Source organism: Aureobasidium namibiae, assembly GCF_000721765.1.
Source record: "Aureobasidium namibiae CBS 147.97 unplaced genomic scaffold scaffold_6, whole genome shotgun sequence".
Lineage (NCBI taxonomy): Eukaryota > Fungi > Ascomycota > Dothideomycetes > Dothideales > Saccotheciaceae > Aureobasidium > Aureobasidium namibiae.
Window position 1 is genome coordinate 1141005 of NW_013581203.1, and position 16030 is coordinate 1157034.

General features: G+C 51.1%; 6 protein-coding genes across 6 annotated transcripts; 3 read left to right on the top strand and 3 right to left on the bottom strand.

Annotated features, from left to right (window-relative positions):
- Positions 1-683: 683 nt before the first annotated feature.
- M436DRAFT_43872 (actin-like ATPase domain-containing protein) lies at positions 684-2742 on the top strand (the record flags this gene model as incomplete). The annotated part of the gene is made up of 6 exons (XM_013573016.1): positions 684-776; positions 836-940; positions 1002-1531; positions 1598-2000; positions 2051-2489; positions 2543-2742. The coding sequence occupies 6 exons, from the start codon at positions 684-686 to the stop codon at positions 2740-2742; spliced, it is 1770 nt and encodes a 589-aa protein (XP_013428470.1).
- Positions 2743-3904: 1162 nt separating this feature from the next.
- M436DRAFT_62986 (uncharacterized protein) lies at positions 3905-6227 on the top strand (the record flags this gene model as incomplete). The annotated part of the gene is made up of 4 exons (XM_013573220.1): positions 3905-3970; positions 4173-4335; positions 4382-6164; positions 6203-6227. 4 exons carry the CDS (start codon positions 3905-3907, stop codon positions 6225-6227), a joined length of 2037 nt encoding a protein of 678 aa, XP_013428674.1.
- A 360-nt stretch (positions 6228-6587) lies between these two features.
- On the bottom strand, positions 6588-8162 carry M436DRAFT_44120 (DAO-domain-containing protein; the record flags this gene model as incomplete). Its single annotated transcript, XM_013573080.1, has 1 exon — positions 6588-8162. The coding sequence occupies one exon, from the start codon at positions 8160-8162 to the stop codon at positions 6588-6590; it is 1575 nt and encodes a 524-aa protein (XP_013428534.1).
- A 322-nt stretch (positions 8163-8484) lies between these two features.
- On the bottom strand, positions 8485-10333 carry M436DRAFT_81040 (acetylcholinesterase precursor; the record flags this gene model as incomplete). The annotated part of the gene is made up of 3 exons (XM_013573372.1): positions 8485-9708; positions 9761-9935; positions 10029-10333. The coding sequence occupies 3 exons, from the start codon at positions 10331-10333 to the stop codon at positions 8485-8487; spliced, it is 1704 nt and encodes a 567-aa protein (XP_013428826.1).
- Positions 10334-12127: 1794 nt separating this feature from the next.
- On the top strand, positions 12128-13401 carry M436DRAFT_72028 (uncharacterized protein; the record flags this gene model as incomplete). Its single annotated transcript, XM_013573295.1, has 4 exons — positions 12128-12154; positions 12215-12369; positions 12427-12890; positions 12944-13401. 4 exons carry the CDS (start codon positions 12128-12130, stop codon positions 13399-13401), a joined length of 1104 nt encoding a protein of 367 aa, XP_013428749.1.
- A 107-nt stretch (positions 13402-13508) lies between these two features.
- Positions 13509-15667, bottom strand: M436DRAFT_43720 (uncharacterized protein; the record flags this gene model as incomplete). The annotated part of the gene is made up of 2 exons (XM_013572993.1): positions 13509-14715; positions 14820-15667. 2 exons carry the CDS (start codon positions 15665-15667, stop codon positions 13509-13511), a joined length of 2055 nt encoding a protein of 684 aa, XP_013428447.1.
- Between the last annotated feature and the right edge of the window lie 363 nt (positions 15668-16030).

A 16030-nucleotide genomic window follows, 5' to 3' on the forward strand; every position in this document is an offset into this window, starting at 1 on the left:
GCGCGTGTTCGTCTGTGCCTGCTCCTGCTCCTGCCCTCTCTTGTCGCGGGGCCTATGAAGTAGTGCTGGGTGACTAGATGCCTTCACGCTTCCGCAACCTCGTGGGCTCGAAACGGAAAGCGTCTGGAAACAGCCTGACCCAGAGCCCGAGCAGCAATTCGCTCTTCACTACCAGCAATAACAACAACAACACCACCTCCAACAACAACTCTTCCTCGCTTGGTCCCTCGTCGCCCGTGCCGAACAACTCGACCCAATCGCCGCCGCAACCTGCCAGCGAGCGCAGTTCGACCGCGTCCAACCCTAACACGCTTGTTCAGCAACAACAAGCCAGTGCTTCGACCACCTCGCTCGCCATGAACCCCCACCAGCACCCCTCGCAGCAGCAGCAGCACGGCTCGCCTCAGCCTGGCCAGCCGCTGGGCCGTCCGCCGTCGTACCAGTATGTCAACCAAGCCGGTCAACAACAGCAACAATTGCAGCCGCAACAACAGCAAATGGGCGGCCGCCCGACGAGCCCCATGCCTCCCCCACCAATCAACACCCAGAACCCTTACGGCCACCTCCCTCCCCACGCGCCGCAACACATGTACGGTCAGCAACCCGTCTCGGGCCCTCCAGGTTATCCTATGCAGGCGCCGCCTCAGCAGCAGCAGTATGGAGGTTACGTGCCTCAGCAGTCCATGGTAGGCGGTCATCATCCGTATGATAGAGGATATGCATCTGAAGCCCATAACCAGCGGAGCAAAGCCCAACTCATCGTCGGTATCGATTTTGTGAGTACTCGTCCTCTGACTGCTGCTGGTTTGCATGTGCTGACTACACCTTTGTCCAGGGCACGACGTTCTCGGGTGTCGCCTTTGCCTTTGCGACAAACACGGAAGCCAAAGAAGACATTATCGTCGAATGGCCCGGTGCCGGTACTCAGACAAAGCAAAAGGTGGGTGATGAACAGAATTGGAGACGTGACACAACGCGTTACTGAACTATTTTTCGCGCAGATTCCCACAGTACTCTACTACGATCAACACCAGCAAGTGGTAGGATGGGGTGCCGACATTGCTGACGCGCTCGCACCCACCGGTTACCCCAAGCCTGGTGTGCAAAAGGTCGAGTGGTTCAAGCTTCAGCTGATGATGAGCGGAAACACATATATCGATCCCATCAACCTGCCTCCACTTCCCCCAGGCAAGAGCGAAATCGACGTCGCCGCCGACTACTTGTTCAAGCTACGACAGGCCATGCGCAACTACCTTCAGAAGACGCTGGGTGAGGTCTTTACTCGTGAAGAGCGCAACATCCGCTACTTCCTGACTGTACCTGCCATTTGGAACGATGCTGGCAAAGCTGCCACGCGTGCTGCCGCCATTCAGGCTGGTTTCCTGCGCGACGAGAATGACAACCGCCTGACTCTTGTCACCGAGCCCGAAGCTGCAGCCATGTTCTGTTCCAAGACTGGTCTATTGAACTTGAAGGTCCAAGATGCTGTTTTGATCGTGGATTGCGGTGGTGGTACCGTAGATTTGATCGCGTAAGTATTGTTGCATGCACAGGCTTCAGATGTCATTGACTCATGCTAATCGTGTTTTCAATATAGTTACGAAGTCGAGGAGGAGCATCCTTTCACCGTCGCAGAGTGTACTGCTGGATCTGGTGACTCTTGTGGTTCGACAGCATTGAACCGCAACTTCTCCAACATTTTGAGGGCAAAGATTCGTAAGATGAAGCTTCCCGATGGATCAAAGACAGCCGGCCGTGTCTACGCAAAGTGTATCATGGACTTTGAGAACAGAATCAAGGCCGATTTCCGCAACAACAATCAAAAGTGGGCTGTCGATGTGGGTATCGAGGCTGAGTTCCCCGAGGCCGGCATCGAAGAAGGATACATGACTTTCACCAACGAGGAAATCCTGCAGTGCTTCGAGCCTGTCGTTAACCGCATTCTCGAGCTTGTTCGAAACCAGATTATTGCCATTCAGGCTCAGAACCGCCATCTACAGGTCAGCAAAGTGTTGAATTCCTTGTCCAAACTCAAGCTAACTCGTTGCAGAACGTTCTCGTTGTTGGTGGCTTCGGTTCATCAGAATACCTGTTCCAGCAGATCAAGCTCCACGTTCCTCCTCAATTCCAGTCAAAGGTTGTTCGACCTATGGACTCGGTCGCAGCTATTGTCAAGGGTGCCGTTACTGCTGGTATCACCGAGCGCGTCGTCACATCCCGTGTCGCTCGTAGACATTACCTTATGGCTACTCTCCAGCCCTTCAAGGAAGGTCACCACCCCGAGCAATACCGTGTTCCCAGCTTGGACGGCAAGGATCGTTGCAAATACACTCGCCAGATTTTCGTGCAGAAGGGTCAGCGTGTCAAGACGGGCGAGCCGGTCAAGGTTTCGTTCTTCCGTCAAGTCGCACCTGGTGCTACCCTCATGTACGAGGATGTTTTGTACGCTTGTGACGAGGACGTATGTCCAGAATATACCAAGGATCCTCGTAAGAGAACAATTTCCCGACTTGAGAAACCCAGCAAGCTAATCGTTGTACAGGCATCAAGGAAGTCGTCACGCTCACCTCAGATTTGAGCCGCAAGAACCTCGAGAAAGATTTCGAACGCATGGACACACCTCAAGGCACTTTCTACCGCGTCTACTTCGATATTTACCTCACGCTCGATGGTACAGAGTTCAACGCCGAGCTGGTGTGTCAAGGCGAGGTTATGGGACGTTGCTCGGCCAGATTCAGATGATTGCGGTTCCCATTCAGCCTACCAGGATCTTTCTTGTTTAAATCCTTTTTATTGTTCAAAATACCCTTTTCAGAGAATGGAAAAACGCCCCAGAAACTACACACAAATTCCAGCGCGTACATGCGAACACGACGACGATAAAAAGACAAACGGCCAGTTTTTGAGGGAGTCTGGCGTGCCTTTGGAGAAGAAGAAGAACGTTGAAGTTGTGCTGCAAGAGGGAGAAGGACAAATACACAGGATGAGCATGAGCGAGTTGGCAAAGAAGCGAGTTTGTTCTGGGTAGGAAATGCGGTGGGATGTTTGATTTTTCTTTATGTCTCCTTTTTTTTTCTTCCACCAGACTAAAGCCGTCTCTGTCTTTTTTCCTTCTTCCCCTCTTTCGGTTATTTGCCTCTGGTCTCTCTTGTGAAATGAGGGTTGGATGTTGTTTTTGGTTGTCAGAGATATCTATAGTACCTACGTAACCTTTTCTTATATGCTTAATTTGTTATTGTCTTGAACAGGAGTGTCGACTTATGTGGTTCTTAGTCTGTTGTTGTCGAGATTCACAAGAGAAAGATGAATTAAAGTATGTGCTGATGAGTATATCCACTATCGCCGCTCCGAGAGTGCCAATCGATAGATTGATCCTCATAGACAATGTTAGATCGCTAGAAGAGGTGATTTCGACTTTCGTAACATGATAAAGATGTCGACGATGTTTATGATCAGGGTGGTACCCTCGGCGATGTCTGTGCATAACGTCGGAAGCTGCACGATTGCATAAATGTTGAGACGTGCTTTCCCTGCTCAGGGCCATGACGTTTCGTGTTGAACGCGTCTTTCCATCTCTCTTGCTTCTCATCTCCCGCTCTCCTTCATTACATCCTCTCTTTCCTCTACACGCATGAAGCATGAATTTTGGTGACCGCCATCTATTTCCCGCACAAGGCTCCACACCTTTGTTGAGGTACAATGTCTCATAGCGCCAATACCTTGCCTGATCTTTCTGTAGGTTCGAAGCTTGACCAAGTGAGGTGGTCTGATAAAGCTATCGACCGTCTGATCACCAGATGTACTGAGCCATTGAGAGGAGTGGATCAGGGATACCAACATCCTATCCTCTTAACTATTGAGGCCACAACAGAGCGGCGTCTGGACAAGCTCGACGTCGAACAACATGTTTTTCAATGCTTGTATCGGCCGTCTTGACAATGTTTGTGATGTACAAGCCTTTGCTCACGTTGTAGGTCTGAGAGATGTTCGACAACACCTCGCACAATGCATTCGGAGAGCTCCAGCAGATCGATGATTGGATGCTCCACATAGCTCGTCTCAACTACTTGCTCAACAACCTTTTTTTTCTTGTGGTTCATAAGGTTTACTCTCGCTGCAGATCTCATCTTCTACCTCTTTGAGACCAAATCTCGTACTTGCATCAATATCAGTGGCTGGATAAGAGAACCGTTTACTTGTTTTCAGGGACAGGACATTTGTCCTCAATCTCGTTCGTTCAACAAAACACCCTCCCCTACCTCGACATCACTCTCATTCTCACTCTCACTCTCGAGCAACTCCTCGCTCAGCAAAGTTGCCGAATCCACTACCATCGTATGAACCGTCATCCTAACCCAACCTATCATGCGTATCTGCACAGTTGTCTTCTGGACCTTCGTCCTTGGACTTCAATGGAATCTGGTACTGACTCAGACGAACGAGAGAACCCCTCTCTGTATAAGGCTAGAAGAGGAAGGGCATCATCTGACACCCGAACAAGCCAACAACACAGTCGGTCCATGGGCCAAGGGTCAATATGAGGAATGGAACAAAACCAAAACCCACGATGAATTCTGGCATTGGCTCCACGTGAAATGGGCGCCGGACGCGGCGGATACAATCATCGGATGCAGACTGTCTGGTACATGTTCGACTGTCTCTTGCTTTCTGATTGCCAGAAACTACAGTATACAAGATCAATGGAGCGCTTACTGGACTCTGGAGTCTATCACTACTTTCCACAATATGGCATACGAGATCAGAGGTGCCAATCACGATGCATGGGCCAGAGTACGAAGTGATGTAGGAACTCTGGTGGCAAAATTCTCAGATGGCAGCAATATTGAGGCACACAAGTTGAAGGACGAGCGCCACTGGAAACTCGCTGGTCATATCGTTCTCGGAGTGGCCGCGCTGCTTTCTGCTATCGGAATATTTTTGAGCGCGACTATCGGCATAGGCTCAATGATAAGCTTAGCAGCCACTCAAAAAGCCCTCGAAGACGCGATGGTCCCCGAGCAAATCAGAATGGCTAGTGCTAGTGCAGGTCTTTTCAATACTGCAGGTACAACGGCCCTCACTTTTGGCACAGACTTAATCGACCCCAGCAAATACGTCTCTACAATGAAGGGCCTGCTTGACCACTCTCAAAAAGAAAACCAAGAACGAATAGTGGACAGATTCGACGCGTACTTGAAGGGCCTGTTTGAGGGCCGTGACCCGAGTCTTCCGTATCTCGTACAAAGAGGCGCATACGTCAAGGCGACTCGCGTTCTGACCCCCGAGCACAACAAAGAGCTTGAACAAAGATGGGCTGCATCATACATCTCTAGCATCTGGAATATTGAGAAGACATACATCGTAATGTCCGATACTGGAAACTGCAAAAGCGACTCGCGAGGATACAAGCCCCTGCGAGTATGCTTGGACGAGGAGCCCGACTATGTGTTCTACGCTTTTTCGAGGTCGAGAGTTCGAGAGGGAGTAAAGCACAAAGCTCTCGTTCGAGGGCCCATCGGCCATGCAAATCTTCACGCTGTCACCAACTTCACGTTAACTGATGTCGTACGAGCCTCTCTTGTGTACTCTAGACGCAACGGCTACAGTGTAAGCACTGGAGCCCCAGAGGGAAAGGAGGACATAGTCGACAGCTTCTTTGGGGCAAAATCAGTCAAAGATGGCGGCGTAGCCCATGGTTTGTTCAACATTCCTATACTGTACTCTCCCGGAGGCCAAGCCATTTCTTCCATCAACTCCAAATACAATCGAAACTATCCATGTATGGCCGCAAGACTCCCATGGTCAAAGAACAACCACCTCCAGCCACGAGATGTACAGGGGCCTGACGAAAAGTGGACCGAGAACGACAACACGACGATGTTCCAGTTCATGAACGCTACCGGCTTTTGTTCATCTGATGATTGGTGGGAGTACTGTACCGATGATGGCTCACACCATGGAAACCACTGTAAAGGTAACAAAGACATCAACTGGAGGGGCTTGTTTGGGAAAGATCAGTATGACAAGATCCAACACCCATTCAAGAGTTGCAAAGCTCGCAAAGGAGAGAAGCATGGGTTCGTGGGCTGTGAAAGACCTCATAACGACGGCTACAAACAGAACAAGCCTGGGGACTGCGGTGGCAAGCACATGGTGGCAGAGGGGTTTGTCGCAAGCGACACTCAATGGCTCAACGGTACAGCACCCGAGGCGGACGACATGGATGAAGACGAGGGTGACCTGTCGGAGTGGACTGACGAAGAAACTGGCGGGAACGATGACGGCGACAATGACAGCGGGGAAGCAACAGATCAAGACGGCGAGTCTCGAGTGCGTACCTCGAACGGCAACACGAACGGCATCGCCTCCAGATTCCACGCCTAGGTTTCTGTTCCCGCACTCTTCCCGCTGGATGCTCCTTTTCTTGTCTCCCATCAGGATGGAGGCTGATCATTGTGAAAGTCGCCGAGACTCGTCCTTCGGTATCATTCTGTTGTGTTGGACTGTTTGATTGTCTATGTCTCTTTGGGACGGTGCATCTGCCCATCTCTTTCTGCTGCTTAGCAGGGTCTAATTTGCGTGGTACGTTATAGCTGATCAGCAAGATCAAGCACATCAATACGATTGAAACGTTCTCTGTCGAGCAACAACTCCTTGGGAAACCACTCGTACAATGTTCCTCCAGGAAACCCAGGTGATGCAGGTATATCCTCGTGTTCAGAACCCATGATCACAAGACCAAGCGCAGTGCCGCAGAGCCAGGCAAATACCATTCCTTCACCATTGTAACCTGCTGCTATCCACTCTGCTGCATCCCCTTGCGCATCTCCAGAGTTTTGGGCGCAGACACAGGAGTCCAACTTCCCGACGAAGGGAAGCGAATCGCCTGTCAATGAGATGATGCCAGACCAGTGTTGTTGCAAATATCTCGAGTGCGTTCCAGCTTGTCTTTGCTGCTTCTCCTGCGAGAAAATGATGGGCAGTATACCAGCCAAATATGCTGATGTAAACATATCCCTACGACTGTCGTCCCACACACCAATCTGATCCAAGCCGTGGTTCTTGGAGCGGAAAGCCCCTCCACCGAGCATAATGTCTCCTGTGCCATTGGGACCTGGCCTTTGCGTCATGTAATCAAAGTCATCTGGTCCATGAATTATCGACCATGAGCGATCGCCGTGGAAGTTTGCATAGCTGTGCTGATCACCAGGGTTTTGCGCAGACATGTGTGCTCGCATGCCTGTGGCTTTTTTGTTGAGCTGAGGTAGTAAGTGGCCCATCCATGCATTGGTGGCGTGCACGATATGCTTGCATTTAACGGCGCCTCGGTTCGTATGGACTTTGTAGGTTGTCCCCTGCTTGTCGATGGAGCTAGCAGGAGTGTTGGTTTCGACAGTGATGTGCTTGGGATAGTCGTGCAGAAGATCGTTCCAGAGAGATGTTACGAAGCGATAGGGCCATAGTGCTCCTGCTTGGTAGGTGATTGCGCCGATGACTTGGCCACTGACTGCAAATTCCTGTCGAGCCTGTTCCGCCTGCAAGATCCTCGCCTCCAATTCTGGAAGCAGCGTTCTCAGTCTGCTCAATGTATGACAAGCCTGGTCAAAAGTCTTTTGATCAAAAAACAAGTCCACGGTTTCGACTTTACGGCACTCTGCTTTCTGATATCCCTTGCTCTCGCAAAACTCCGTCAAGTGTTGTAAATGGCTCAATTGGAATCTCGTCAGTGCGACCGCTCTTTCCGTTCCGAATTTCGTCTCCAAACGCTCGAACGTCTCATGCGGTGAACATTTCATATGCCCGCCATTACGTCCTGTAGCCCCACTGCAGATATCTCTGGCTTCGAGAACGGTGATGGTGATAGGCTGGCCTTTACGTGAGCTTTCATCAAGTAGACTGTGCGCGGCAGCGGCGGCTGTGATGCCACTGCCTATGATCACGATATCTGTTGATTCTGGCAATTTTTCTGATTGGATATTCACGAGTTCCGGGAACGGAGGGTCTTCGAGCCAGTAGGAAGTTGTGGGATTAGGGCATGGTAAAGAAGGGCCTTGATGGATGCGAGTGATAAGAGCTTCGAAAGTGCCATTGAGGTCGAGGAGGGCCTTGATGGCTTGCCGCAGCGTTTTCCACGATTTTTGGATGAACCCGAGTAATCCCATCGGAGGTCTACAGTATATGTGATGGTGAAAAGGAGAGAGAGGAGGGTAGTTGCGAGTCCTAGGTCGCATGGATACGAGGTCTTGGCAATCGCGCTTAAATATTGCCTCTACCTGCAAAGGCCGTCGGAGACGAATTTCGTGGCCGCGCTTTCCTTTATGTTTTTTTGTCTATTTTGCTGAGTTGAATGATACGAGAGATCATGGAATGGTCCGGAAAGGCAATTAGTGTAAGTGTCTTGCATTATGCGTCTATGGTGTATTTACAGGTAAAGTGACTATACTTTTATATCGACATCGGAGGTCTGGATCCTTCATCAAATTCTTACAGAGCCTTAACGCTGTTAAGAACAGGGTACTTGGGCTGCAGAGGGTCGTAGACAGACTGGCAACGACCATTGTAATCACCAGTCTGACCAATCTCAATCGAAAGCTCATCACCAGGAACACCGAGCTTGGCAAGAGTTCCGCTCTTGGGCTTGACTTGAGCCCAGCCAGGTCCAGCAGCGGGGTTCTTGATCCATTGAACAAACCAGTCGTTCATGGAGTCAGCGAGAGCTTGTTGAGCTGTGGTGACGTTGGTCAGAGCCGAGAAACACTCGTTGCCACCAAGGAAGAATGGAATCTCGGTTCCGTGGGTGGGAGAACCAACGATGCAGCCGACGACATTGCAGTACTCGCCGAAGAAACGGTAGGCCCAGGTGTTTTGCTTAGCACTGCGGAGATCGAGAAGGTAATCCACAGGGCAGAAGAAACGGGCATCTCCGTACTGTTGGCCGCTCATGGCAGACACGGATGCGTAGTCGGAGACGTTGTAGGCGGCAATCAGCTCGGCGTCAGGGATGTGAGCGACATCAGCATCGAACGTGTTGATCCAGGAGCTGAAGTCGGTGTTCTCGCCGCCGTAGACAAGACCGAAAATCACACCCTCGCCATCGGAGTTACCGGTCAAGAGGGGAACGTGAGAAGCGTACTCACCAGCAGCGAAGCGACCGGCGTAATCAGAGAAACGAGTGACCTCGTCAATGATGGGAGAGAACCATGTGTTGTAGGTCGAGTTCCAATTGGCAGTCTCAATGTCGTAGATGCTCTTGGTGCGAAGACAGTCGAGCTGACCAGCACCAGTACCGCAACCGACGTCCTTGGCAACAATGTCAAGACCTTGGTTAAGGGGAGTAATGGCGGGACCAGACTCGGCGTTAGCACTCATCTCGACAGCACCGACGAGCCATGACTCAGGGTTGTTCCAGAGGTAATGATCAACCTGAACCGAGCCAGAGGAGTGTCCACCGAACACAATGTGATCAGGGTTACCGCCAAAGGCAGCAATGTTCTGGTGAATCCATTCAAGCGCTTGCTGCACATCGAGGATACCAAAGTTCTGGGAGCCATCCTTGCCCAATTCGGCAGAGTTAGGGTAGGCGAAGATGCTTTCTCTGGTGTTGAAGCTGACGAAAATCACGTCCTTGCGTGCAAAGTTGTTTCCCTGGAACTGGACGTTACTGCTGGATCCGGTGACCATAGCACCGCCGTACATGTATACGAAGACCTATTCAAGTCAGATGAGGGTTGCTCCAAATTCATAAGAATATTTCACTCACGGGCAGGTTCTTGCCGGCAGCATTGGCAGGAGCCCAGACATTGAGGTTCAAGCAATCCTCATCCTGACGGCTGTAAGGAGTGTTGCTGATCGCCTGGGGGCAAGTAGGACCATAGGCAGTAGCGTTCAGAACTTGTCCTGGCTTCAGCGGGCCCTTGGGAATAGGTGCCTTCCATCTATAAGACTCGAGTCAGTCGTGGTGCTCAAATCAAGCATTTTGAGGGCAAGCGAGCCGTTGCGGCCGTTAATATGCCATGCTTCCTACGTACCTGTTTTGTCCACCGGTTGTTTCGGCAAAGGGAATGCCCAAGAAGACAGAGTTGCCGCTTGCATCTGCGAAACCTTCGACGGAACCTCCATTGAGGTTGACAGAGTTGGGACCTGCAACAACCTTTGCAGGCGGAGCAGGAGGTGGTGGAGGAGGGGGGTTACTGGGAGGACTGCGGGTGGTGGGTGGACAAGCAGGTGGACCAGGCGGAGCTGGAGGGCCCGGGGGAGCTGCATCTCTAGCGACGGCAAGAGCTGTCACGCAGGGAACAGCCAATGCGGCGTTCAATACATAGCTGAATCTCATCCTTGTTTGATGTGGTTAGGGCTGCAAAAAGAAAGCGAGGAGAGTTCAAAACGGAGAAAACGCTGAACAAACCTGGACGAAAGGACCAGGGATCTGCTTTTAATCCTCCCACGCGAGATGATCTGATCCCCTGCAGATCACTTTTTTGTCGCTAATGAAACCATGTGGTGCATTTGTAGGTTAAGACAGGAGGGGGTCCATGCCAGTGATTCATATTGCACCTTAAAGTGCGGATAGTGCTCGGCCGGCTGCAACATCTCGTTCCGATGTGACCTTTCTTTTGCAACGACACCGGAACTGTTTTACTAACTTGCCCCATCGCTATACGTGCAGAGGCGCATCCGAGGAGCACTCACAAGAGCTCCTCAAGAGAACACCTCTCTGGTGATGATTGAGCTGGCTGTCAAGAGATTATGCATATGATAGCCTGTCTTTAGTGTGACAGATTTTGGCAAAGGTGAATGTGACCCTCTCAAATCTCGCCCCGCCGGCAGATTGCTACGGACTGTACGGCAGCACCAAGGTGGACACCAGCGCCATTCCCAATTGTGGGGCCTTGGTTTTGATTCGACCACCGACGTCCACTGTGCAGCCGCAAAATTCTCGGCCCTGAATGTTCGCAAGCGTGTCGTCGTCTGCGAGTCATGGAACAAGGGACCGCGCCTTCCGGCCGCCTCGCCACGCTATACCGTTGGAGCTTGTTCACGATGTGGCGCTCTACCACGAGTGCACACCGTTTGACCAACCAGCAAAAAACACTCGGACAAGTGCTGAGTGGACTCGGCAGATGCTCTCACCGGAATGCATCCGAGGTCTTCTGCACGCGTTAGGGGTCCCATTGGGAAGAGTTCGAGTGTCAAACCCAGCGGTCATGCTCGCAAGCGAGATGATTTCATGACTCCATGACTCTTGTCGAGGCGTTTTGCGCAGTCGGATCCAAGAACGAGAAACCCAAAAACGGGCGCAGTGAGAAATAAGAGGCGCAACCCTGTGGGCTTGTTGGGTGCTCCCGTAACATGAAACCCGATGTTCTACACTCAATTTGCGAGTTTAAACTCTGATTATAGCGTTTGGAGTATACCAGGTATTCATTGGCTCCGAGGAGTCAAGAAGGTTGATAGAACATGATTCTGTTAACCTAGATGTTGCTTGTGGAGAAGGCGGCGATAACAGTAACCGAAGAGGAAAAGAAAGCATGCTGTGATCGACTGCATGGTATACCGTCTGTGCTATGCCGATCTTGATCCCCACGCTTGCAGAAAGAATCACTCTGTGGAAATTCGCAATTGCCCAGAGATTCAAAGTGGTTCCCTTGAGAGTGTGGATTTTTCGTTACACGCTTCAGTCCAATGACAAACAAGCGAATATTCGAATGTTTTACTCGTCTTTTTAGACTGCCGTGAGCGAAACAATAGAGCAAAGATCTGCACACTCAAAAGAGCAGTGCCGCGTGGGATTCTTCTGGAAGCCTATTGCGGATACCGTCCTCTTCCAGTTATTTACGTCCGTACAGCTTATTGATCCATCGTGTTCAGCCATGGCGAGATGGGTCGTCCGCTAGCTTGTAGATCGTTAGCCCTGCTGCAAGCCATCATGCAACCGTCATGCGAGAGAAAGACATAAGAAGTGCATTGTTCCAGTCTACTGGAAATCAATCTGCTTGCCTTATTGCTTGGTTGCTATTGTTCGGTTTTCTCTTGCTACTTGTCGCAGTGTGGATCCCATCTGCGAAGGATTTGTTTGAGCCTTGAAGATCTTTCATGTAAAAATTGATTATCTTCCCCAATCACAACCATGCCAGATTCGTCGGTAGGGCAGGTCGTATGTACATCTACTATTCCGGATCTGCGCTGTCACGAATGCTCATCATTATTTTGACAGATTTCGTGGTACATTTGCACCATTATACCATGCTTCTTCTTGTTCCTGCGTTTGTTCAGTCGATGGCAACGATTTGGCCGACTTGCCCTTGATGATTACTTTCTCATCCTTGCGGCATGCTGCCTCATTGGTGATTTGGCCATCCAACAGCATATGTATGTGTCCGACAGCATTTTGAACCATCAGTGGATTTGCCACCTAACACAACGTAGGTGGAATCTTGGATTGGGCAACATTGGCGGAGCGACTCAGCAAGAATTTATCGGCATCATGAAAATGATTGTCCCTGGTTCAGTCCTCTACGTCTCCTCTCTCTGGAGCATCAAATTCGCCCTCGTGCTGTTCTACAAGAAGCTTGCCGCTCCCGGATCGAAGATGCAAGTCGCTTACAACCTCGCCTTGGCTGGCCTGGCTGTCACCTACACGACAATCTTCTTCGATATCCTGTTCCAATGTTACCCTTACGACAAGCGGTGGTCCAAGGACCCAAGCTACCAATGTAGCCCCAAGGCTTCGAGAATCAACTACTGGATCACGATCTTGTTCAACATCTTCTCCGATTTCATCATCATCTGTCTGCCGATCACTATGGTCATGAAGCTCCAGATGAAGCTCAAGCAGCGTCTCGCCGTGGCATTCATCTTTGCTCTCGGCGGCTTTGTCCTGATTGCCAGCAGTAAGTCCCTCTCGCTCTTCAAGAACCAAGTCACAGTACTGACAATCACAAAGTTGTCCGAGCCGTCTACTCGTGGCAGAACGAAACAATGCTCACTTGCACCGTATCCATGGTAGAAAACGGCGTTGCCATCATCGGTGCCTGTCTGCCCGCTCTCCGCGCCATCTTCCTAGGTCAACCCTCAACAAACGGCAACAGCAGTTACGCAAAGCACTATGAACTCTCCTCGAACCAGCGCAGGAATCCTGCAGCTCGCAACACCACAAACTTCACAACCTCAACCACTAGAGGAGGCAGAAGTCACTCGGTAGACTCAGACGAAGAACTTGTCAGGAACATGCAAGCGCATGGTCAAGCACAACCTTATGTCTCTGCACAATCGAGTTTGTCTGATGACAGAGATGACAAGGCAGGCGGCATCATGGTCGCTACAACAGTCGATGTTGACCACAAGGACCAGGAGAGCGTAGTGTCGATGCAGGCTGCTCATTTCGGGGCTCACAGGGTCTGATTCGTTTCCTTTGTCAAACCGTATATACCAAGAACCTAGATCACGCCTAATTCGCAACGAACCGCTCACGATTTCGCCAAGATTACTGGTACTCGATCAAGATGAACTCAGCTAGACCATGATAACCATTGTTCCGTGCTGAAGGTCGGATCACTGAGGAATGCAAAGTCTTCCGGCACATCCATTGAACAAGACAAGGTGTTCAGCCACTCATGGCTCAGATAGTTGGACCCCGTCGTATCCACCGCATATTCGCCAAATGGCTGCCGAATTGGATCACTAGGAGATTGCTCCGGATATCTTGGTTGACCGCTCCCAGCAGACTTGCGAGATACATGAATTCTTCCAATCAGAGGAAGAAGCAGACTGACCTTTTGTGGCTCGCCGGAAGTCGGCTGCTCAAGCAGAGACCGCAACCCCTTGATGGCCTCGACTCCATGTAAAGCAGACTGACTACCAGTGCGAGCTGAAGCTTGTTCCATGGTTTGGACGGCTTCATCAACCAGGGCACGAGACTGTTGAGCGTCCATGATATGCCAAGAAGCCGCGGCAGATGGACCCGCGGCGGATTTGTTTGCAGCTAGCAACAAGAACACGATGGCGGACAACGCTTGCAAGTCGACGATGGAGTGCGCGAAGAACCCTTTTGGGAGTAGTGCTCGTAACGTGACATATCGCTTGCATTGCACTTGGCAAGCGCCCAAGCAAGACATGAAGTTGTAGAGAAACCTCTGGTCATGATCATAAGCGAGTGCTAGGCGGAGGTGAGTCCGAATGATCAAGTAAGAATGCCAGTACTGGAAGAGTGCCGCTGGAGTCAAAATTGATGGCGCCTCCATCCACCACTCTCTTGCTGGTGTGTTGGCCACGGCTTGCAGTTCTTCATCCATAGACATGACCATACTGAGTAGATCAGAGACAGGTCTGTCCTGGGTGTATACACCATCAAGATCGAGAACCTTACTGGCAATGTTGGCGACTCTGTGGAGGAATGCCTGTAAGACCACTTGACCCTGGCTGTCAATGATGGGTCTCACGGGGAGAGGAAAGCTAGCAGTAGCAATAGGTAGAGACCACATCATTGACATGACTCTGTCAATTGCACAGATTGACTCCCAAACCTGGGCTTTTTCCCTCTGTTCGGAAGGTGCATCTGCACAATATGCTCCACACTGTTCATGCCCTGAGTGAGACTGCGATTCTGAGTTGCGTTGGAGAGTTGCGGCTGCTCTCGGCAAGCCGATGAGCTCGGCGACGGCAATGACTCGCCGCAGGGTAAGCCATGTTTTTCTCACCCTTGCTCGGCCGAGCTGACTGTTTGAAACAAGCATGGTCAACTCCTTGTATTCGTCATTTGAAGTCGAGATCGAGTCTCGCCAAATCGTCAAAGCCCCACACAGGAGGGAAGAAGCACTTACAGTCTAATAAACAGTAGGGCGCCCCGGATTCCCTCGAGATCTGCAATAAGGTCATCGTTCGAGACCACGACCTTCTCCACAAGGTTGGAGACGCTCTTGATGTATGCAGTCGGATCAGGGATGCTTCTCAGCATGTCCGTTGCGTCTTGGGCTTGTTGGACGGTCAATGTCACGGCCAGTAGAAGAGTGGCGATGGGTACTGGTTGCATCTCGAAACGCTTGACCCTGTCGTAGTTCTCGAGCATCGTAGGTCCGGCACCCATGGCAAGGTTCAAAGAGAACAGGACTTTATACCACGATAGCCAGGAAGCGGAGTTCGCTGCTATGACGACCATATCTTCACGCGAGGGTAAAAAGGCAAGTAAAGAAGCCGAGTCTTTGGACATGGTGGTAGAAGTAGATAGACGGGTGGAAGGCGTAGTAGTTTCATGGCCGTTAGTATCCAGCATGTCATTATCGAAAAGATGGAGCAGGTGTGCCGGTGGATTAGCTGGCGAGGAGGCATTCGAAGAATCAGGACTCTCTTGACCATCAAGAGTCGTCGATCTGGTTAGAGGAGCGAGTCGATGTTGTTGGCCTAGCGGGACCGGTGGTTCTTGGTTGAGTGCTTGCCATAAATCGCCGACTTGCTTTTCCAGTGCGTCGATTCGAGCTCGCGACGTCAACTTGACCGCGTCCGGACTTTGGATGACTTCAACTTGTAGTTCACATGTCCTGTTTTTGGTCGCGCAGCTCTGACAGACTTGCGCATCGTCGGAGGGCCAGATGCACCGAGTCTTGCGGTTTCGACACTCTTGGCAGCTCCTGGTTCCTTTCCGGATGCGTTTCGCAGGACGTTCCTCCGACATGGTAAAAGTCGCAACAAGAGATCAAAACGCGTCCGAGCAGGAGTTACACATATCAGCAACTGCTGGCTTTTCGGACGCGGATGGATTCGAAGCCCGTCAGGTCAGCGTGGCTTGCCAACCCCACAACTCTGTGTCTTTTTACAATCTCCCATGCGTGCAGCTGTAGACATGGACGGTAACATCGTGACGGAGAGGGCCTTGAGCGGAGATGAGCGCGTCAAAAGCTTCCGGTAGGTGGACACTTCGAGATAGTAAGCGGCTGTGGAATGTCACAGTCCTATCTCTCTGATCGCGAGCGTGGAGGAAACAGTTGTCACCGACCGACGGACAAGCTTTTGAGCTTCGTGCGAAACGGATCCGATT